Raw genomic sequence first — 23,076 nt, 5'->3', positions numbered from 1 at the left:
AGAACACATGGGCGCTTGGTCACACGAACTTCTCACGTCAGTTAAATTTGAGTATCACAATCTTACTAGACAAGATGACGTCGCTAATAGAGTAACCTTACAACCTACGAGCTATGCCCCTGGAAGTAAGTCCTTGTTGTCAACCGTGAGTGCTACCAACTGTAGGGAGTTGATAACGCAGAGGAAATTGTAAACTGATTGATTGGCGTTATCTACATCTGCATGCATGACTACTGTGACTATACTATATCTAATGCTATACATACGTGCGCTCTGCAGAAGGAACTTCTGGTGTCCATGGCCGAGCACGCCGCACGCCATTCGAGCTTGGTCGTAAACTGACGTCAACTGTGACGTCTGTTCTGATTGGTCGATAACCCTATGACGCCACTGGAGTGACGTCGTTACAGCTTCGGTCGACAACACTGCAAAAAAATAGTATGCGGAGGCTTTGGCAGTCCATCATTGCCGTCGCAACCGGTGGCGCGTGCACAGACCAACCGCCGAGTTCCTTCGGAATTGCATAACGTCACGAGGCATTCGACGACTACCTCTAGCGGCACGTACAAGAAGCCCGTGTTGACCATTGAAGTGGGTGGTTCCGATTTTCTCGCCCCCGCGTCAAAATCTTCAAAGCGTTGACTCAATTTGCCAATGAAGTTTTGCCTTTCGAGGGCAACGATGGTGGGATTGTCTTTCCTGATGATTGATCAACCAAGCAAGTCGGACGTGATGGAAAGTGACATAGGGGATTCGTTGATATCCGACGCAATCATTGACTACCGGTAGATTTGTATATTGAGGGAAATAATGCAGAGGGTGAAGCATGGAATATATCATGTTATCGTTGTGTCCAAGCTTCATCGTAGGGGGCATAGAGTTGGAACGAAATGCGTCATAATTGGTGTTGTATACTACACCATTTTGCAGTTAAGTTGGACGAATGCCCGGTATATTTGGTCGTGCACCCGTTTAATTTGGCACCCGGATGTCGTGTGCCCGGTATATTTGGTCATGTGCCCGATATAATTGGCCGTGTGCCCAAGCAATTGCCCATGTACCTGAAGAATTGTGAAAATGGAAATCACGCAATAAAAAGTCAATTCACACAGATTCAAATTTTGGAGGGAGTTGAAGTATGGACGAAACGTTGAAGTATAGGGGCAACAGTATACTTTGTTCAAGTAAAAAATATCGACTTCAATGTTCCGTACTTATAAGTATTCACTGGAATCGATGGATTGACTTGAATAAAGTATACTGTTGCCCCTATACGTCAACGTTTCGTCCATATTTCAAAATTTGTATCTATCGCGCGCAGAGCTCATTTTCGATTTACCTCAAGGCACGCACCCACGATGGACACGCGGAGGCCATGGGCAACATGGGCGTTGGTATGTGAAGTCACAGCAACGATTTTACATGTGTCGTTTGACGACCATTTCTATATTGAATTGACTTTTTATTGCGTGATTTCCATTTTCATCGGGCACACGACACAATTCTTCGGGCACATGGGCAATTGCTTGGGCACACGGCCAATTATATCGGGCACACGACCAAATATACCGGTACCGGGCATTCGTCCAACTTCAAAAAGGCGTAGTAGTAACTGGTGGCCAGTACTGTACGCACCCACGATTGTTCCTGGCCCACTTCCAATTCGCAATTGGTATGGTGCTCTCATTCGATAAACTATCTACTTTTCAAATCCCATGCGAGGCGCTATAACGTTGCCGCAGTTGAGTATTTTATGTACCAGTATAGAATGGCATGGAATCGACGCACAGGATAAGGCCAAGTGATTGTGTGCCTCTGATCTGTTCCTATGATGAAATTACAGTTTACGGTAACAGACAGCAACTTTTTTTGAACGTGTAAACGGACGGAGACAACATTTGGCCAAGGACAATTTATCTTGATAATTGTATTCAGATGTATCCGTGCCAATGGAATTTGCGAAAAAACTTGGGAATGGGTACAATTCATAGATGGAGTGCTGCTCCAGATACTAGGACAGTGAAACGCGGTAGAACTCGGCCAGGGCATATCACCAGCATGTCGGATGAGTGGTAGGACTCAAGTATGGACCCAAGATGTACCAAGGCATAATATCTAAGTTTGGGTATGATGCACGTCATCTAAAAACTTCCAACTGGCCAAATCGAAGTGTGGAGGTTTTATTATTTAACGTACAATTGATGTAGTTAAACCCAAAAACCATAAACGTTAAATACTGATTTCATGCGTTTTATCACTAGGTCTCAGCAGCCACTCCTACGGCCAAATATCCTCGCGCCCGTGTAAAATTCCACTAGGTTAAATATCTATTTCTGGACCAATTCATCACCAAATTTGAATCTGAGACGTAGAATTTCTTCACCACATTGAGATCTGTTGATTCTACGTCTCAATTTGCTGAAAATTTGAGTAATGAATACTACGTAGTACGAAATAGAAGTCAGAAAATTTTGTGAAAAGTTGGTAGTTTATAGGTGACGTGCATCATACTCAGAATATCTCTCGCCCTACTAGTGTGGCAATGACAATTTTATCAGAATATCTCTCGCCCTACTAGTGTGGCAATGACAATTTTATGTGAAACATTTTTCGAATGTGCACTAAGTAGTACGGTATATATTGTGTCATGATTTATTGATAACAATAATACCCCTGCTTACTGTTAATTTAATGTATTCGGGCCACTCTGTCTGCCACGAGAACTGTCAGAAAGCACGTCTTTGTGTAATTTCTTAGAAATATTTTGACAGTTTTTCTAACTCCAGCTTTTGTGTCTTTGGCAACCAAATCTGACTTAACTGTAAAGAAATACGTCGAATTTCTAGAGTTTTCGGAAATAAAAAGTTTCAACCGTAACTGTCCAATTTTGACCTACATGATATTCCAGCAATAGTTCCCATACCATCATGGTATCCAGTGATCACATCAAAATATTTTGCTATTATTTTCTCGCCTCCCATTTGAAAAGGGAATGCTCGGTCAGAATATTATTTGACATAATATTTTCTGTGGTATCCAGACTCGGACTTGTGGTACTTTTTATTGAAAACGGCGATATTATGTCACGTTTGGTGGCATCCAGACACGGCCTTTGTAATGATGAAATATTTGGATACAGTGTAAATCTCCATCCACCGTTCGTGAACGCCGACTCGTTTTGAGAGTTGAACAAGTGGTTCTGTCCAGCTGTTTAGGATCGTTGTTAATGGCGAGGGTTGTGTGTATTCGAGAGGATAAATGGATGGTGGTTGATATATCGGATGGCTGGGAAAGGTTGGAGATGGGGTTTTGAAAAAGTTGTATTCAACGAAGAGGGACTTAGGGTTGCTACGCTGGTAGTAAGTAGATGGTGGGTGAGAATTTGGCCCACAGAGCCGCTTTAACACACTGTATTGTTGACGTCGAATCTCTCGACTTCCTGGGCAAATTGACTCAACGCTTTGAAGATTTCCGCGCCGCGGGTACGGATGGTCGACGCGTTGACGACAAAACCCGAACCAGCCACTTCGATTGTCAACACGGGCTTCTGGTAGGTGCGGTAGGTGTAGTCATCGAACGCCCCGAATGCAGGGTACAAGGAAGCCGACGTTTGGGCCTTGTAGTTGGCACCGGCTATGACGGCAACATTGCCGCCAAGCCGTTGAAACTTTTCGTCTTCGCCGTTCCCGATAGGTTCCGTAATGTCGCCATAAGGGTACAAGATCAACCCCCCGGCGGAATGCACGTCCACCCACCCGGCAAGTTCAGAATTCTTGGTATGGAGCCACTGTCTAATCCCCCTAGTTTCCGGCTCGCTCAACGGACCCGTGCCAGGGTAAGTTTGGGCGGAGGGGAGTACGGGTTTGGAGTTTTTGAAGGGAGTTGGCCAGTTGCGGTTCAAGTCGACTTCGTTGGCATTCTTGCGCTGCAACCGCTTGCCGTTCGTCCACGAGATGTCGTACCCGTCAATGTTGACGATCGGAACAAAGTACAGGTTAAACCTGTTCGCCGCCGTGTATTTCTTGTTGGCAATGTCGTCCAGAATCGAAGACAACGTAAACAAGTTCGACGACCCCGCGATCCATTCCCGGGCGTGGAGCAGACTTTGGAAGTACAACGACTGGGGCTTGGTCCAGGCGGTCGTCAGTTTGTACGCGTAGATAGTCTTGCCTTGGACGGTGGTCGAAATCGCTTCTTTTTTCAACAAAGTTGGGTTCTGCGCCACCAATGTATCCACGTACTCGAAGATTTGCTCCGACGTGCGGAAACAATTGTAGAATTTGCTGGCCGCATACTCGCCAGGTTTCAACGTCTCGATGTAACCGTCGTTGGCCGTGTGGCACTTGCGGTTGACGTCCGCGTCGTCTTCGACCGCCGGGACTTGGGCGTCGGAGATGAGTTTTCTGTCGGGGCCGTGTCCCAAGGCATCCCCCGCGGCATATGCTGCAGCGGACGAGGCAAGCGCGAGAATGGCAATGGTCTTCATGAAGCAAATTCAACTATGAGTGCAAGGTTTGGGGGGCTCGTGTGGGGGGGTGCATCGTGGGTTTCTATTGCATTCACATTTGGAGACAAGTGTATGTAATGTTATAGTACCATTCGTCATCAGAATTGTCTATTTCATACGTTGCTGAAAAAGTGTTTACCGTAGTTCGTAAATCAAAAGTGTTCAAATTTTATAAGTGTCAAGTGGGATTTCTCTAAACTTTATGCGTTTGTAACGGTAGCAAAAATTAACACCAAGAACTCTCAAGAAAAAATACCTGCAATTTTCGATGAAATCATTTTTGAGAGGCAACAAAATCAATCTCAACAATTCCCTTTACTCCGTCCAATAACTTCACTCCATCCATTTCACAATCATCAAATAGCCGCCCAATTCTATTCAATACAACGTTGATGTGTGCATCGTTGGTGTCTTGGAACTGTGAGATTTCGGGATGCGGCGCACTCCTAATATTTATACGTGTAAATTTGAACATCCTTTCAAACACAATCTTCAAGTGAGAAATTCGTGTCTTTTCCGACATCTTGATATTTGTAAGGAACTTATAATCAACGATGGCTCAAGGTCAACATAATACAATTGTCCTGTCAAACTTTTTATCAATTGCCAAAAGCAGGGGCAACTTTTGATTTACGAGCTACGGTAAACTGAAGCTGACTATGGTATAATAAGAATACGGTGCGTAAGCAATGTTGGAAATCACGCCATGCTCGGAAATGGTGGGATGGCCAATCACACTGGAGGTAGCAACTTGGTCATCGAGCAATGAATATTTGATTCGTTCATATTCTTGAAACCACTACCATTTCGGAGGTGGGTAGTTCGTGGCACACTTGCCTTGATGATGTACTTCAAGGTACTACATAGTACTATTAATAGGATTGCTTTGCGACTAAACGTTAAAAACAGACTGAACGATGATAGCCTTGCGACTAAACGTGAAAAACAGACTACTATTAGTATTACAGTAGATAATAATTCCCTCATTTAAACAGTTCTACTGTTGTTTTGACCTGAAATACTGTTTCAATGAGGGAATTATTTCATCCGGATACACCTTTCGCCAGTACGTAGCCCTGTAAGCTGGGACTCCGTCCTACCCCCGGTGAGTACATACGATGCTAAATCTCCGGGGTTAACTGCATCGCTAGTGGTTAGCTATCGCTAACCACAGAGATGCACTTAACCCCTAGTAAGAGGTGAGGTGGCCTGAGCATACAAAATTCCTTATAAATCTCATTGAAACAGTATTTCGGGTCAAAGCAACAGTGGGACTGTTTTAATGAGGGAATTGTACGTACAGTAGAAGTGTAGAAGTGGACCACTCACTCAGGGAATTTGGTACTACTGTATTGCATTAGCCAACGGCCGATTCTTCGCCGTTCATGTGGACTATGCAATTTACATAATGATACTTTCAAATAATATCACATGAAATATGTATGAAAATATAATTGCCAAACAATTGCATCCAGTGGTGGGAGGGGAAGATGTATCCATGTTCACTCCAACGTCGCACATCAGATCCCACGGACGCTGACATAACTTCCAAGCAACTCTGTACCTTGATCGCTGGTTGCATAGCCCTGGGAAGGAACACAAACCGTCGACTTCGTATCGAAAGGAGCTTCAGATACCGTGCTTCACTTCACGTCACCTGAACCCGCTTGCTCCACCGCCCGCTCGAGCTTACGGACTTCTTCTCATTCCTCGATCAAAAACCCAGCCTGTCATGCTGGATAATTCGCTACGAGTATCATCACGCCTCCAGTTGTTGAATGTATAGTCTTGTTGATACCGGTACCAACACGGGATTCCGAGTCCCGTGGTGAAAGTGCAGTGAACACTTCCGACACGGAACGCACCCGGATTTCGGATAAGTTAGCCAATCAGAATAAAGTTGTTCAGTGTTGAAACGTTCAGTGATTGTTCAGTGAAGTTGCTCGAACAGGGTCTAATCATGTACTTCGAAGTATGAAGTATTATTTCATAAGTTCAATTTGACATGAGGTTTTGTTTGGTCCAAATAGATATGAAAGGCAATGCTATTGGTAGAGACATTGAGACATGTTGGCCGATCAATGAACAAACGGCACATCAATTGTCGGTCACGTTATTGACCAAAAATGTCCCTAAGTGGGTGGGACTAATTGCTTGCTACGTACGATTAGTATAATTTTAACGTTAAACACCGTTACGAAGGCATACAACTCTGTTGTATCCCCGCCACAAATTGAGCAAGGTAACTACTTCGAAGTACTACTAGTATGTATTGTGCTTTTCACTTTTTTTGGATAATCCAGGTCTAAAACCACGCTTTAATAAAAAAATCATCCTAAAATTACGGCACTCGCCGTGATTTTACGGATGCAAGATGAAGTACATTTACGGTTCGCGTTGAATTATAACTAATCGTGACGCTTTGATTGGCTAAACATCGGTTGCGGTGTATGGTTTATCTTATTCAACTTGTTTTAAAATGCTCAGCATCGACATGCGTTGGAGATGTGTTGTGCTTGTCCAAGTTTATGGCATTGAAGTTGACGTCGTTCGCTTCATACTTGGACTCTCACGACGTAGCGTAACAACATTCAACACGGTGTTTACATCTACGGGCAATGTGACTAAATTGACGAAGCGCTCGACGGAGTTACGCTTGGCCTACTGAGGTTAACGCCTGGGTGAACGAATATGCCACAGTCCATCCATGCTTCTACATCGAGGAGCTTGAATACGCACTGCGACACCAGTTTCTGACGCTCAAGAATGTATATGCGGCAACGATATGTAGAGCACTCATGCATGACTTAGGTTTGACGCGAAAAGGTATTAAAGTTTCGAATCTATTTTCAGTATATATTCGTGTGTAATTAGTCTTAGAACGACGAGCGCGAGAGTCTGCCCTTACTTCGCGTACCCCGACCAGCTTGTTTTTGTCGACGAGACTTCCAAAGACGGACGTGATTCGATTCGCAAGTACGCTTGGTCGAAACGCAACAAAAAAAGATGGTAGAATTACCATTCTCTCGCGGTCAGCGGGTGTCAGCACTAGCGGCATTTACAACGTCCGGATTTTTAGCGTGGGATTATGTGGACGGTATAATATTTTTGTCGTTCCATGGCTTAATTTATATTTATTGGAATTTTTAGGAACATTTGATCGTGCTACGTTTTACAACGTCATGGTCAAAAAGATTCTGCCGTATTTGAATCCTTGGCCGCTGCCGCGTTCAATTTTGATTTTCGACAACGCAATGATCCACATGTACAAGGAGCTGGAAGATGCAGTTCATCACCGAGGTTCACTGCTATTTGTTTTCTCGCCATATTCTCCCCAGCTAAATCCTATTGAGGTGGGATTTAGTCTAGACAAGTATTGCATGGCATTTCACCGTGCTGTATTAGATGTGGCGTTTGTAGAGTGCACAAAAAAAAAAATGAGCGGATAGGATACAATTTTTATCGCCATTGCTTCAGCGTTAGACCAAGAAACATTTATAATTTAAATTCGTTTGAAACCATTGGAATTTTTTATGCAAATTATTTGACATTTCTACAAATTAATGCGATCAATATCCTCAATGTTCACGCTTGGTCCGACTACTTCCCTCACTATTGGTTCCCGAAAGGATGGCGTCAGGTCGAATGGAGGAATTCCTAGAATTCTGCGGAGATCTTCAACGGACAGAAAACAATCCACTGAGGCACAGGCCATCGTGCCAAACCGAACTCCAACCCTACGGTACGTTTCCGTCGTCTGGGCATTGATTTCGCGCCGGCGTTCGTCGGCATGACTTGAAGACTTAAGATTAATATGACCGAGTTGCCGCATTGTAGCATTTGAGGGAATTTCAGCGGGGGCGGTCGGCGGCAATCTTGCCGTCACAACGGTTGTATAGTCGGTTTAGAGAGAGTCAAGAAGAAGGCTCTGGCCTTCAATGTATTCCGCAACGCGGGTTGCCGCAGTCACGAGGTTGTCAGAAGTTGCTCGTCTAATCGCGGTGCTGGTATCCTTTTCTACATCGTATTTCATAATTTACACCAATTTAATAATAAGGACACAATTTTGTCAAATTCATATATTTCGATATTTTTACCGGCGTAAATGAACAGCGGCAATAATTGAACGATGCTTGGGCATTGCGGACCTTGCTTGCGTCGTCCCAAACTTGCCGTACCACATCGTTGTAGTTTAGCAGTTTGAGTTTGACGTACTTGTCTTGCGTTGTGTTGGCCGCAACCTTTACGTAAACTTCATTTGGACCTTCCGGGTCCCACCGAAGCCTCGCGTTCTACGCGTCAGCGTGGTAGTCGGCGATGGTAGTCGAGACGGTGTTGACAACCAGGGCAGAAACAACACCAAACGTAGTATCGCTGGCCACGGTGAGCTCGGTCAGCTTACCAACGCTCGTTCTACTCTTGCCCGAGGGTTTACCTACCTTGGTAGTGATGTGGCACCGAAAGTGCTCCGGAAACACGATGGTCAATCGTTCGCGCTGCATGTTGGTATCGTCCACTTTGCGAGTGAGATGGTCCAGTAAATAACGACCTATATTTACTCTCCATCTGTTTTCTTTAACGTGTGGTTTTATTTTGTCCTCCATTGATTAGTGCGATAAAACCATGGGCAAATTCGGTGAAAAGCAAAAAAGTATTAGGACTAGTAGTAAGTTATTGTGGCTAGGTCCAGGCTGATAGTATTGCAGCTGCACACTTTGTACTGTAGCTAGCTGCGTAGCTAACATTTTCTAGCTAACGTTAGTGTAGTCACATCTCATTAGCTAAACTTTACATAAGGGCACAGCGTAGCCCGAATAAGCATGTAGGCACTCCCGTGTACTTGTTGCATTCATCTCATCAACATAGCTATATTCCGCGACCAGCCTCTTGTATGGACAGAAATATTCCGCGACCATTCCGCGACCGGGCATCCCCACTGGTACGTTAAGTAGTGACAGTTTACATCACTTTCATGAAGTGGCACATTCATAGTTTGCAATTTGATTGAGCATGTGATTTCCACGGCTACAGTAGTTCAGTTGCTCCAACAAAACTATGGCTTGCATTATGTGAGGGTTAGATTGTTGTAACTCAACGAGGTATGCTTAAAAGAAGTCGGCTGATCAATGAGAGGTAACGTTACTACTCATGTAGCGTTAAACAGTATTCTATGTAAGCTGCACCATTGCTGGTAGTAATTCGCGGTAAGTCCTCCGAGTAATAAATTGGGTTTGGAATACCTCTTCAATTAATGTAACCTTACACCACAAAAGGCAGCAGCAGCCATGATTAGTCTATCGGGGAAATGCTATTAAAAGTAAGCTTACACCAAACAAGGCGGCAGCAGCTATGAGTAAGTAGCCTATCGGGGAAATGAAATTAATGTCGCTAGGCGTAGTAGCAATGATAAACGCCGAAAGTATATTTCGGCAACTACAAATGTTCCTTATATTTCGAAGTAATTCGGAGCATCAATCTACACAAGCACTACTTGCCCCCTCCAACTTTTGTATTCAATTTTCAGTGAGCTACACGTAGACTTCGGTTGGTTGTCGGGGGTCCGGTAATATCGTCACATAGAATATATATATATTTGATGGGCACAATCGGATTTGATAACACTGTGCAAGGTACATAGCAATGGGGTACAAGTCAATCAATGTGGAAGTGATTGTGAAACTCTTGATTTGGGTAATACGTCACTCCATAGCCCCCCGCTCGCCCCTCAAATCAAGTAAATCGCTATTATATGTATGTACTATACAAATATGTAGTTGGGATTTGGGCTATGTTCAGTTTGTAAAATAATATATATACTACGTAGTAGTTTGTGATGTTTGGCATAATGTCGGCCTGGCGTAGGAAGATGTGCTTTGTGTTAGGTGATTGTGGTTGAGGAAGTTACAAGTGATCTCCGTAGCATGTTGCGCATTACGCTAGTGTAATAGTCACGATATAAATTCTCATGGATATCGAAACTTCGAAACCTTGTTATCTTTGGGGGATGATGCTATTAATTACAATATTTTGACTTGAAAACTGCCAGCTTAAATGATGATAGGATACAATGAATGATGTGAGGTCTGTAGGTTGATTTGCTGTGTAATTGCGCGATGAATACATGTTTGCCCCCCTCAAACTATAGTCTAGGATTCAATGCAGTTATGGGGAAGGACTTTGAAATGCGAAAGGGGTGGCGCAACTACGATTCAATGTTGGTGGACTGTTGTAGTATCGAAAACGAGACATGTATTTGCTGTTCAAGAGGTGTCGTTAATCTAAGCAAGGATGCCGATTGAATTTCATTTAATCTAGGTGTATATAATCGAGGCATTTGATGCCGATTTGTTGTCACGAGATGTCGTAAATTTGGGCAAATGTGCCTGTTCATGAAGACTGAAATAACGATTGTGGTCATGTTGACGAGAAGCGTCGCTGCGATTTACGCTATAACTACGATGGTCGTTCCTCCGGTATTTTCACTGGGGCCACCTTGGTGGGTGCCGCGACTGCGGCTTCGCCGGTCATTTTGGACTAGGTACATCTCTGGAGGAGCCAAACAATGATAATCATCATTGAAGAAATCATCAGGCCGATCGCGCGAGTGGCTGCGATCGCCGTGGTGGCGAAACCGACCTTGGTCACGTTGATCGCGTCGGTCCGAAGACGCGACTCTTTGGTAGCCGCCTTGGGCGTAGCCGCGGTTGGTAGAACCGCCGTGATCGTAACCACGTTGGAGCGGTCGACGTGGGCGTAGCCGCTTCGGTATTGACCGCCGTGGGCTAGGCCTTTTTGGAGTGCGTTGAGCAACGCACCAACATCAACTTGGTGATAGGCGGATCGACCGCCACGACCGCTTCCACGACCGCCGCGTGGGCGATTGGTGGGTCATTTGTCGGGGTGAGAACATCCACTACCCTGACCGTGTTGGTTTCGTCGATCACCACCGTGCGGTGTGAGTTGCACTGACGGGATCGCCACCCATCCCGGTGGAAAGACAAAATTGTGTCGCACCGCATTTTGGCGGAATGCACGAGAAAGCTTCGTGCAATCTATCGTGCGGTGACCTGCATGTGCGCAGTAGTCACAATAGCCGCGATCTTCGCGCGGTATGTCGCGCTGCGAGCGCCATGGACTGAGGCCGGTCGTTTGACCATAGACATCATAGCTCGAGAGGCGTAAAGTGCTCGATCGAGTCGTTTCGGACGCTTGGCCCGAACCATGAACCAGAATGGCAACGAGCTGTCGGTTTGGACCCAAAAATCAGGGTAGTTCTAGGTCAACTCGTGCCAGTGCTGCAGCAAGAGTTCACGCAGCTGGGTGTATGTGATGCTCGGTCGAGCAACGCGCCATACTTGCATATCGTGTGCAATGCAGTCAGGCAGAGCAGATAGCAACACCGATGCGAGGTGGCTGTCGCTGTGCTCTCGCGTTTATCGACGGCCTTTCGAAGCTTGTTGAAAGTGGCCACGCTGCCGTTAAGCGAGCAATATCGTTCGAAATTAAAGCGTAGAACTTGGTGTAGACGCACACGGCGGACGCAAACTTCTGCTCTTCGCTGCAGAACTTGCCGCGGAGCCACTCGATGATGCAGTGAGCGCATTGACCTTTGCGGCCGCGGTGGTCGATGCGCACTGCCTTCTGCAGCGACCCGTAGACCAACGTGATGGATCGTTCGACATCCGCGTGTTGGATTTGACGAGTTGCTCTAGCGCGGTTTTGGCCGAACATCGTTCGGCCAGGTATTTCATGATGGGATCGATGAGCTTGGGCGCTACGTCATCAAGGACTGGTGGCGGGAATGGTGGTTCAGAAGGACTGCGTCGTCGATGTGCCGACGCAATTTCTTGGTGTCGCCATCGAGGACGCGAAATGCACGCGTCAGGCCCTTTATGGACCACTTGGCTTCGACGCCAGCATTGCGTAGCCTGAGTGGTCGCGGGTGAAACGGAAAGTGATTTAGCTTAGCTACCAGTGAGAACAACTGCCTCTAAAGGCTCGACGGACTAGCTAATGGCTAGCCAATCAGGACACTGCATCCTAATGATGTACCGTGGATATGGCTGGCTATCTACTATCTGAGGAAAAGCCTCTAAAAGGCACACAAATCTCCTACTAGCTGCAGCCAATGCTGCTACCTGAGGCTTCAGGGCAGTGGTGATGTTCATGACAGAACAGGGTGTTCTGACTGTACACAAGTACATTTTGCAAATCACTTTGATAGTCTAACAATAACGTTGTCGTACTCGAGTTAGTTGGTGTAATGAAGTCACGTAATGAGATTGAGACTCTTGTCAAACGTTCTACTACGTAGTATTTTGTCGCTTCCAGGTATGAAGTCGTACACGCCCTAGTTGTCGCATTGATGAATATAACTCACTGCTTTGGAACAACAGTACAAACCCTCAATAAAGTATACCTTTCGCAATGTAATAAACCTTTCTCATATAATGTTTTGCTCTTCGTCGAAGAAATATCACCGATCTTGATTTCGATACTAACTTCAAGTATAAATATCGGCACATGAATGGTCGATAGTGTAAAGTGACATGTTTGCGAAATTTATTTTGTCAGCTTGAAACTGTCTAAATCTATCATTTTTGGGAGTTGGTAAAAGTGCTTGAAATAACATTTCCAACAATGTATGTATCGTAGGTATAACAGAAAAACTGATGGAAATAATCAAGAAACAAAATTCGGGAAAATCGGCACATCAATAGTCGGCCACCTTAGTACCAAATTCCCTGAGTGAGTGGGCATTTGACTAATACTACTTACTACGTAGTACAACATTGATGATACAGTACATGCAAGTCAGAACTGGAATTCGACGAATAGTACAGGTTCTACGTTTTATACTGGTAGGGTTTACGCTATTACAGTGAAGTGGAAAAGCTAGACACAGTTACACACAACAATATATAAGTGTTTGTAAGCCACCCATCGAGACCAGTTAACGTAGGGCACCAGTCATCGGCTAAGACACCAGTCATCGGCACTGTTGTAAGTCAATAGAAATGCCCGAACATCTCTTATTGGTCAAAATGTAGTCCTTCAAGAATTAGTGCCCCTGAGAGAGCATAGGTTGGACCAGTCAATTTTGTGTTGACCATACAGAAATCGTTACTGTAGCAATTAATACCCATTCTAAACACATATTACTTTGATAGCTAATATGATGACAGCATCCAACGAACTAGAGTTTGGAGGATTCAATACATTACACAAGTCTAAAATGTGGGCCGATGACTGGTACCCTTCGAAAAACACTACTTTTGAAAATCCGTACTACACGTGTTTACTATTTAAATTGATATCCTTTGAACCTCAATTCATGAGCTGAATCTTGCGGTTATTTTATATGTATCACCTCAATATGTGTTGTAATTGTAGTCAACGAGAAATCGATGAAAAAAGTAAGCAAATAGCGATGCTGATGACTCGTGCCCCACGTTAGAATATTATTTTTCATACAACCCTGGTCTGATAATACGCGAAAATTTCAACTGATGTGATTCGCCACAGCATCACAAAAATATTTAAATTCCACGAATAACTGTAAGTCCGCAGGACTCCAAAACAAACCATCACGATAACAAATATTTAAACAAAACAAAAAATTCACCAACAGGTAGCCAAACCTCACATGAGTCAAATGCAACAGTCATTAAATCCTCACCGTTCGGCCAATAAACGCAAATAAAAGTATATTCAAATAAAAATTGGCCCTGCAGGGCTGTCTCACTACACCAGAGGGGGACGCGTAGTAGTGCTTTCTAGAATGACCTTTTCGCCGCAGACTCACTCAAACTTTCCTATGTCTTGATCGTATGTTGAATCACCTTCATTATCTTCTTTGTCGCGGCTTGTCCTGTAGCCACAATGCACGAAGTTGGCATTCAGTGGCACCATCATGCCAACGTCAAGAGGTTGGCACACATTTGTTGTGCTTGGCAGCAGCGGCTTCAGGAAACCATACAACTCTTCGTCGACAGTGCGCCGTGACGTGAGCAGTGAGGTTTTCGACCAGCATGACTGATGGGCCAACCAGCTCATACTTCGACAGCTCTCAATAACTCTTGCCCATCCATGCTGTTTCTTGAACCGCGAATACGTGCCCAGTAGGATACGTTGCTTCGGTCCATTGGGTTGGCCACGTAGAATTAACAGAATTGTCAGCTTCGTTCCCACGTAACATGTCAGCCGCATGCAGCACCGCACCATAATACCATCGGAGCAGATGCACGCAAGAACGGCTCTGAGGCGGTCGGCTAGCTTCTCGGTCGAATATACTTTCGCGTCCTCGCCAATTTCCACCACGTACATTGAGGTGTCATAGTACTTTGCCGTTTCGTAAACATTGACAATGTTTCGACGTGCTTCGCCCAGAAGGTCGCTGTAAAGACACTCATCTGCACGTCCGTCCATAGCTTGGAATAACACAGACCTAACAATCCATCGTACCCGGTTCCACTGGCGGATATGCGTTGGAGGTACGTCTCCACCCACGATTGCTGATGGCCATATGAGCAGTGGTCAAGAGGTGGCTGTCGGCTCGTTCGGCCTTCATGAAGGCCAACAAGTCGTTGGCGAATTGCATGGCGACAGGTGTCGCTTGACCACCAAGCGGCAAGCACCGTTTGTTGTGTTCAGTGATGAGGTACGTGTCCTACTTATTCAACCATGTCAACCAAGTTGAGCGTGGAATACCTTCTATTGCAGAATTAGACTTATCTGAGAGATTTGTATTCCCACAAGCAGTGAGTAGACTGATGCGCATGTCGTGCTTGTACCGCCTTTGGACTCGCTGGGAAGAAGCGGCACAGGCATTACAGGAATTCCAAATTTCGAACTTTTGGGTTTTTCCAAGGCGGACCAATCACAGACCTTAATTTGAATTCAAGTCTCTTAACGTTATCCAATCAAGTTATTGTGTGCTTTTTTGCATATGTCATGTGAATTGCATATTTTTATTGGAGTGCTGTGTCGAGTTCTTTCCCAGTTCACTGTAATAACCCCACGAGATTAATTGCCTGCATAGTTTAATCAAAGCAAAAATCACTGTCAAGATAATTTTGCGTAGTTTAATCACGATGAAAATAGAGGTCAATGTAATCCAGCATACTGTATTCAATATCATATATTTGGTTAACTGTCCAGCGCTGATTCACAGTTCGAATGCTGTAGAGGGACAATTCAACGGTGTGAATTATCTGAACCAAACGCGAATGTCTATCATAGATAAACTCTGGCACGTACAACCTACTATTAGTAAACCGTCTAGTTTAATACGAGTCGGACGCTTGCATCAGTCGGACATCTCCAGAAGATAACATTGTCGACACCCTGCTTGGAATAGAATCAGAGTCACTCTCTGGCGTCACTCTCTGGCGCGAGAATAACCTGTGGTATCCAATATAAACTCCAACCATTTAGATAGTATTCATCGGAGGTTTAAAGCGCGCCAATGCGTCGATCGTCAGGCATGCTGGCATCTTGTATTCAAACCGCCATAGAGAACTCCGAATCGAGTAATCGACAATAGTGAGTATATCAGCAAACCTTCGCTAAAATGTGAGCGCACTTAACAAAGATTATCGCACTTTTCAAATATTACCTTGTAAATCCAATCTTTGGACAAAACCACAAATTGTTGAAGCAAGATTGATTGCCACATAATCTCTCAGTTATTCCATATCAAGTATTCACTTTCAATTAAACAGCGCCACCATGAGCCTTGCTCTTGGAATGGAATTTCACTCAGACAAAGCCTTCGTGGACTACGTTAAAGACTACTACCGTAGTATGCTCTAAGCGAGAACAAGCATGTTCGAGTGAAGTCTCATGGTGGGAACAATAGAACGGTATATTGGTCATCCATCCGGGAGCAATTCCCCGAGTGCGTGGGTGGCACATTCCAACCCTGCTTTGTAATCAGTATGGACCAACTTCCTTCGAAGATCTGCGCACAGTTCACGGAACTCTGTATCCAACGTACGAAGAAGCTGCACTGTCCATGGGCCTGTTGGAAAACGATGAAGAGTATGTGGTATGTATTCGACAAGTTAGGTTGGACTGCATTACAGCTGCACGAACTATTTGTCAACGTCTTGGTGCATTACCTGCCAGCGAACACGCGAGCTCTGTTTGACCAATTCAAAACAGATTTCATGGACAAACGGCTTTGGGACCTGCACCGCTGCAACGAAGCACTTCCAGGGCCGCTCAGTAAAGACATGATGCTTGGCAAGCGATGTTCTATACACTCAAGAGCATCGACAACTGCTTCCAACACCATCGGATGAGCCTTTTGGACTACCCGTCGTTACCTCAACTCCACGAATTCGACGTATTCCGAGACTTGGGCGAACGTCAACTAATAAAAGATCCAAGAAGTGGGCTTTATGTAATTGAAACGTCGTACACGCGTGCAGTCCTCGACGACGTGTTGGCCACTGCTGCGACCATGACTGACGAGCACAGGTCCTTGGTGGCCACCGTTTTGGCTCAAATATTCGAGCACGCATCAGGCGAAGGAGGCTCTGGAAAGTCGTACGTCTCTCAAGTCGTGTCGGCAAAACTGCGTGACAAAGGGGACATCGCGCTTGCTGTGGTATCGTCTAGGCTGGGCGCTTTGCTGCTTATGGGCGGCACAACGGCACATTCGCGATTCAAAATCCCCGTCACCAACCTCAACGACAAGTTCCTATGCCACATTCCGAAGCAGTCGTCATTGGACCAAGATCATTCGAGACACCAAGCTCATTTGTATGGGACAAGGTCTCAATGATCCACAAGCATGCCTTGGAGGCCGTCGACTGTTCCTTTCTCGACATCATGGACAACCCCACAGCTCTGTTTGGCGGCAAGGTTGCTGTTTTCTCGGGCGATTTCAAGCAAATCCTGTCAATCATACCACGCGGCACACCATCGGCCACTGTGGAGGCCTTTTTCAGACGCAGCAGCATCTGGAACCACGTGAAAAATGTCAAGCTGACAAAGAACATGCAACTGCGTGGTGGATCAGACGACGCAATTATCGAGGAATGGGCCAAGTCGTTGGTTAGCATTGTGAACGAAACGTGTCCAGAACAAGACATCTACGGCGATCCGCCTGCCGGATGCAATTGCCAGGAACTGGGAAACCGACCAAGACCTGACCGTGTTCATCGACCAAATCTATGGCGACATCAATAACCCGGGCAAGTGGAAGCGCTTCAACTCAAGACGTCCCTGTGAATGACTTTGGATCCCGTGAGCTTACCATTTGTTGATTATTCCAATCGTGCACTAATATTCGTTCAATTTCACCCAATAGAATTTGCCAAAAAAATGGAATTTGCGTTAGTTTTGGTGGCGCCTTTCTCAGTGTTTCTGGCAACCTCACTTTCATGGCAATTAAAATGCACACTTTATCCGGACACAATTTGCGATGTGCAAGCCATGTGTGTTGGTTTTGGGAGTCCTCCACTAGCGATGCAGTTAGCCCCGGAGATTTAGCATCGAATGTACTCACCGGAGGTAGGACGAAGTCACAGGTTTCAGGTCTACAGGCAAAAAGGTGTATCCGGATGTAATAATTCCCTCATTGAAACAGTATTTCGGGTCAAAACAACATTGGGGTTGAGTGACATGTCTTGTGAGCATTTTTTATACCTTTCGAGGTCAATAAGTGGGCAAGTTGACCCTCCATACAGCTTGAAATTCGCAGCTTCGTCCTTTTCAACATGAAGTCTAGTCAGTATCGATCGCTATGTACGATTGGATTACTTGAGAGTAGGACCCAATTTGTTGTTATGTCGTTGTCGTCATTGTTCCATGCTTCAATGAGCCGAGTCACCATAACCGTACGAGCATGTTATGCGGATTATTTGCTGCTTTCGTGCAAAAAAGCTACTACGCAGTACGTACTCAGTACGTAGCAATACCTTTCGAGGGAGTGAAGAGACTGAACGAGCAGACGGATGGCAGAGAAGAAAGAAGCAGTGGCGCAGGTGCTCCGGAGTTGTGAATCAACGGAACAGATCACAGGTGTAGGAGGCGGTAAAACCAAAAGTGAAATTAGACGTGGGAAAGCCGGCTTAACTACTGGTCTATACTCCAGAATATTTGGGGACATGATGAGATGTGATTGGCTAGATGTACTGTACAACGTGGTGGGTTGTGATGGGCCAGATCTTGAGGGGTCACCGACCGTTTTATGAGTGTTCTATGCGTCCATGATGGGTAGGAGACTGAGATGGATAGACTAGAGCAGACGTGAGTGAAAGATAGGAGACACATGGTTGGCAGAATGCAACTTGACAGAGGGAATAGGCCTCAAATTACAGTGTTTTCTGAGAATGAAGTATGGGACTATTTTAATGAGGTAATTAATTGTATGTTAATAGGGTGATTTTGCAAATGTCAATCAATATCCAAGTAAAATATTCCGGTAACTTTCACAAGGAGAAGGTGCTTTTTCAATTGGGAATTTTGGAAGTTTGTACATAGTCATGGGCTCAAAGGCAAGGTCGTCGGCCTTCAGGGGTCCAAGCCATATACAACTTCTGTTCTTTACAGTTAATCGGTCCTTTCTACTCTGTCGATCTTCATGCACGAGAGGAATGCATACAATGAAACCATGACATCCACAAGAGTCGTCATGCAGAAGGATTCACTAGAATTAGGTAGTATCTAAAGTAGAAATCCGTCTTATAAATAAGTGGTCGCATGTCATCACATACTATAAGGCGAATTTCATGTGGACGCATCATTCTTTCAAGCGCTGGTTTGTTTTATGATGTCATTTCTACGTTGCCTACAAGTACAGAGAACTTTCGCGACGTAACGTCTCCGTGCTACACTGTACTGGAAGTTGAAAACCACGAACCATAGGTAGTACCATTGACACAATACAATTTGACTTTGAAGTCTAGCTTTTGGCTCCTAATCGCCACACGACGGCTTGTTGGGGGTGATCTCTCCACCGTTGAATACGGTGGTCTCTTTGGCGAATTGGTTGATGCCTTTGTACACTTCGAGGCCACGCGTCTGGATGGTCGACGCTTCCGCGATCAAGTAATCGCCGACAATTTCAATATTCAGGGTGGGCTTTTTGAACTCACGTAATCTGGGAACACCCCATACGAAGAGTACTGTGTTGTTTCCCATGCCAGTGCCAACACAAACAACAAAATGGGGGAGTGCCGACTCCCTGCAAACCACACACTTGATTGACTTGAGGTTAGCATGACGTTGCAGAACCAAAAGTGAGATTCTGGCAGTTGGCTGGGACAGGTGTTCTGTTTTCTACGTCCTAGTACTCCTAGTAATACTACGCCTTTTCGTGTCGGTTCGCCAAGGGTCGGCACCCGGTGGCCTCGGTTGAGGACCACCTGTGTCATGGCGGGACTTGGGTTAAGTCGCCCACCACAACACACACCCCAAGCCATGTCCCTCAGGACACACTTGGGCCTCGCTAATTCTTCGCCTTAGCTCGCTTCATCGCCTTGCGCAATGCATCGCCTTCGTTCGCTGTCTTCACGCCTTCAACATAGTTCTTCACCGCGGCTGGGCATTTATGCATGAGCTTCTGCAGCGGTTCCCATGAGGACTCGATATCTTCAAAACCTTCCCAAATCACTTACAGCATGAAGTCTTTCACATCCGGGACAAACTTGTGTCCCGCGATGGGCTTGACCTTCAGCATGATCCCTTGCTCGGAAACGTGTTCGAGGATTTCTTTGGTCACTTCAAAGCTGTCTTCGGCGTAGAGCTTGACTCTTGATGCGTGCGCTTCCCGCAGTTCGTGGGTCACCAAGTGCTCCAAAACGACGGAAAATTCGCCCACTTCCTTGACTCGGTAGGGGCCCGTCCAGGTTACGAGCAACTTGGGGTGATAACGTGTTCGTCGACACGGGACCAGAGCACATATTCGCCTTCGCTGACGTTGCATTGTTCATATTTCCCGGTCGCTTTCGTCGCTTTCACCGCGCGCATCGCATTCTTGTCTAGGACTTCTTTGTGCATTATATGCAGGTTAGCACGCAGCTTGTCCAGGTTTTTGGGGATGTCCTCGACCGTCCAGTGCTCTCTCGGAGTTCCTTGTTCATGCCCACCACGACGACATCCAGGGGAGTCGCCGGGTTCAAAGCCGTGAACAACTCCATCGGCGACTTGCTCGCCAGTGATGCTGCCGGTGTTTGGTTGAGGTTGGCTTGGACCACTGGCAATAGGTAGTCCCATTCCTGTTCGGCTAGCTGGTATTCTCGTAGCATGACCCGCATCACTTGAAGGATGTCGCGGTTCATTGGCTCAACCGTTCCATTGCGCCAGGGGCAGTAGGCCAAGGTTAGGTCATGATGGACCTTGAACTTGTGGGCTAGCGCCTTTATGACCACGTTTTTGAAATGGGTTCCTTGGTCCCTGACCCAGACTCATGGCATTCCGAATCGCTTCGTCCAGTCCACCAGGGTATCCACACATACTTGGCTCGTGGGTCCGTCGCATGCAATGAGTTCGCAGTAGTGGGTAAGGTCGTCTTTGAGTACCAGCACATACTTAGCGCCGCTGAACGCTTCGCCCATGTAGAGGTAGTCGAAGTGGATTCCTTCGTTGCGCTCTTTCGCGTGCCATCTCGGAGCATACGGTCGATGGACCACCCTTCCCCCTTTTACATGAGGGCACAACAAGCAGCCACGGAGGAATTCACTGGCCCTGTCGGCCAAGTGGTCGACATAGAACAGGCGGCGGATAGTAGCCACCAGCGCTGCATGTCCTCGGTGCCCGGTGCTGCCGCAGTGGGCAACGACCATGATCCGTTGGATCAGGTCATTCGCCGCACTCGGTATCCATAGCCGCTCGTCCACTTGCCACAGTCCTTCCACCACAGTAGCTCGCTTTGGTTTGGTTGCGCCATGCTGGTCTTGTGCGTGACGGATGTCCACCACACATGGCCACACAAAGTCCTTGTCCATCGGCCGCAGTTTTGGTTGTGCCGGTGGGGGAACTTGCGTGTTTTGACTTTCTTTGACCAGCCATGGCCCCGACGTATTTTGACCCGCCTGGTCGCCAGACTTGGTGTCGGCTGACCCCAACGACTCATCATATCCACCCATAGATTGTGGATGCCGTCGATGTGTATAATTTCATAACGATAGCCGCCAATAATGGCAGCCCATCGCATAAGTTTGCCGCGTGTGTGCGCCTTCCATTCTTCGTCCGGGGCAAAGACATGGAAGAGGTTCTTGTGGTCACAGTACATCTTGAACCCCGTCGGCCGCATAAGCATATAATTGAGCTTCTCGCACGCACGCGCAATAGGGTAGGCCTCCTTTTCGATGAATTACCACGCCTTTTGGGCGCCCGCAAACATCCCCGACTGACATAAGAGCAGTTCATGACGTTGTTCTTGGGCTGTCATCATCGAATGCCACCACTTGAGTTACCACAACGACCATCCATGATCGCTCGCATCCGTAAACAGACACATCGTGGCGTCATCACGCAGGTGAGACAGTTCCACCGATGATCGTAGCTTGGACTTCACGGCGTCAAACGCTACCTTCTCGCCATCGGTTAGTCCACCTGAACACCAGACGCGATCCACTTCTTCTTGCCCCTGCCTTCGAGGGCCTTCGTCAGACACTGCTGCAGTGGGACGACGGTCTGTGCGTACTCTGTCATCGAGTCCCGCAGCCAGTTCACAGCGCACACAAACTGCTGCAATTCTCCTTCATTCGTAGGGTAGGGGATCGCACACAGATGTTCTATGCGTTCAGGGTCTTGCTTGACGCCATCACCACTCATGATGCGTCCGCACCACTTGACTTGGTCCGTGAACAGCTTGGTCTTGGATGGACTCAGCTTGAACCCGTACTGGGCCACTCGATCGAAGAACGACTCAATGGCATCCACGTACGCTTCCACTGTGTCGGCGTGCACAAAGATGTCGTCAATCCAGATCAGCATGTTCTTGTAGAGCAGGTCTTTGTAGCACTCCTCGTTCGTTATTTGCACGTAGAGGGCACTGTCCACATGGCCTTGCATCACTCGGTCTGGGGTGTACACACATCCGTTCAGCATGAACGACAACATGTCCCAGCTGTCCGGGTGCAGTGGGAACTGCCAAAAGCACTTGAAAAGGTCAAACACTCCCATCGCTTTCTTGACTCGTAGGTTCTGGAGGATGGTAACCTGGAACGGCATCGTCCCTGCCTTCGGCTCGGTTAGCGAGTTCACAACTCGGTAGTAGTTGGTTAGCCGATAGTTCTTGAGCACGTCATCGTCGCTCCATTTGTCGGCCGACTTCAATGACTTGCGCCCATCTGGTTTGAGGACTGGGTTCACCGGGCTGCACCATGCACTTTGCTGGTTGTTCTTGATCACGCCCGCATCGAGCAGTTCTTGTGCAAACAACTTGAGGAACCTCTCCTCCAGGAGGTTGTGCTTCCTTCCTTTGCATCGGTAAGGAACACACCCATCCTTCGGGGTCACCTTCAACGGCTTCACCTTCGCCGGTGGGTCTGACCCGTCGAACTTGATTCGCCAGATGTCATGCTTGCTGAGCACATCCCACAAGTACTTAA

At 46.5% G+C, this 23,076-nt stretch overlaps 3 protein-coding genes across 3 annotated transcripts; all 3 read right to left on the bottom strand.

The window, feature by feature from the left end:
• Positions 1-3,400: 3,400 nt before the first annotated feature.
• On the bottom strand, positions 3,401-4,486 carry H257_14786 (hypothetical protein; the record flags this gene model as incomplete). The annotated part of the gene is made up of 1 exon (XM_009842672.1): positions 3,401-4,486. The coding sequence occupies one exon, from the start codon at positions 4,484-4,486 to the stop codon at positions 3,401-3,403; it is 1,086 nt and encodes a 361-aa protein (XP_009840974.1).
• Positions 4,487-8,358: 3,872 nt separating this feature from the next.
• H257_14785 (hypothetical protein) lies at positions 8,359-9,009 on the bottom strand (the record flags this gene model as incomplete). Its single annotated transcript, XM_009842671.1, has 3 exons — positions 8,359-8,382; positions 8,686-8,799; positions 8,947-9,009. 3 exons carry the CDS (start codon positions 9,007-9,009, stop codon positions 8,359-8,361), a joined length of 201 nt encoding a protein of 66 aa, XP_009840973.1.
• Positions 9,010-19,435: 10,426 nt separating this feature from the next.
• Positions 19,436-19,660, bottom strand: H257_14784 (hypothetical protein; the record flags this gene model as incomplete). The annotated part of the gene is made up of 1 exon (XM_009842670.1): positions 19,436-19,660. One exon carries the CDS (start codon positions 19,658-19,660, stop codon positions 19,436-19,438), a length of 225 nt encoding a protein of 74 aa, XP_009840972.1.
• Between the last annotated feature and the right edge of the window lie 3,416 nt (positions 19,661-23,076).

Source organism: Aphanomyces astaci, assembly GCF_000520075.1.
Source record: "Aphanomyces astaci strain APO3 unplaced genomic scaffold supercont1.62, whole genome shotgun sequence".
Taxonomy (NCBI): Eukaryota; Oomycota; class Saprolegniomycetes; order Saprolegniales; family Verrucalvaceae; genus Aphanomyces; species Aphanomyces astaci.
This window is presented reverse-complemented; position numbering and strand designations above follow the sequence as displayed.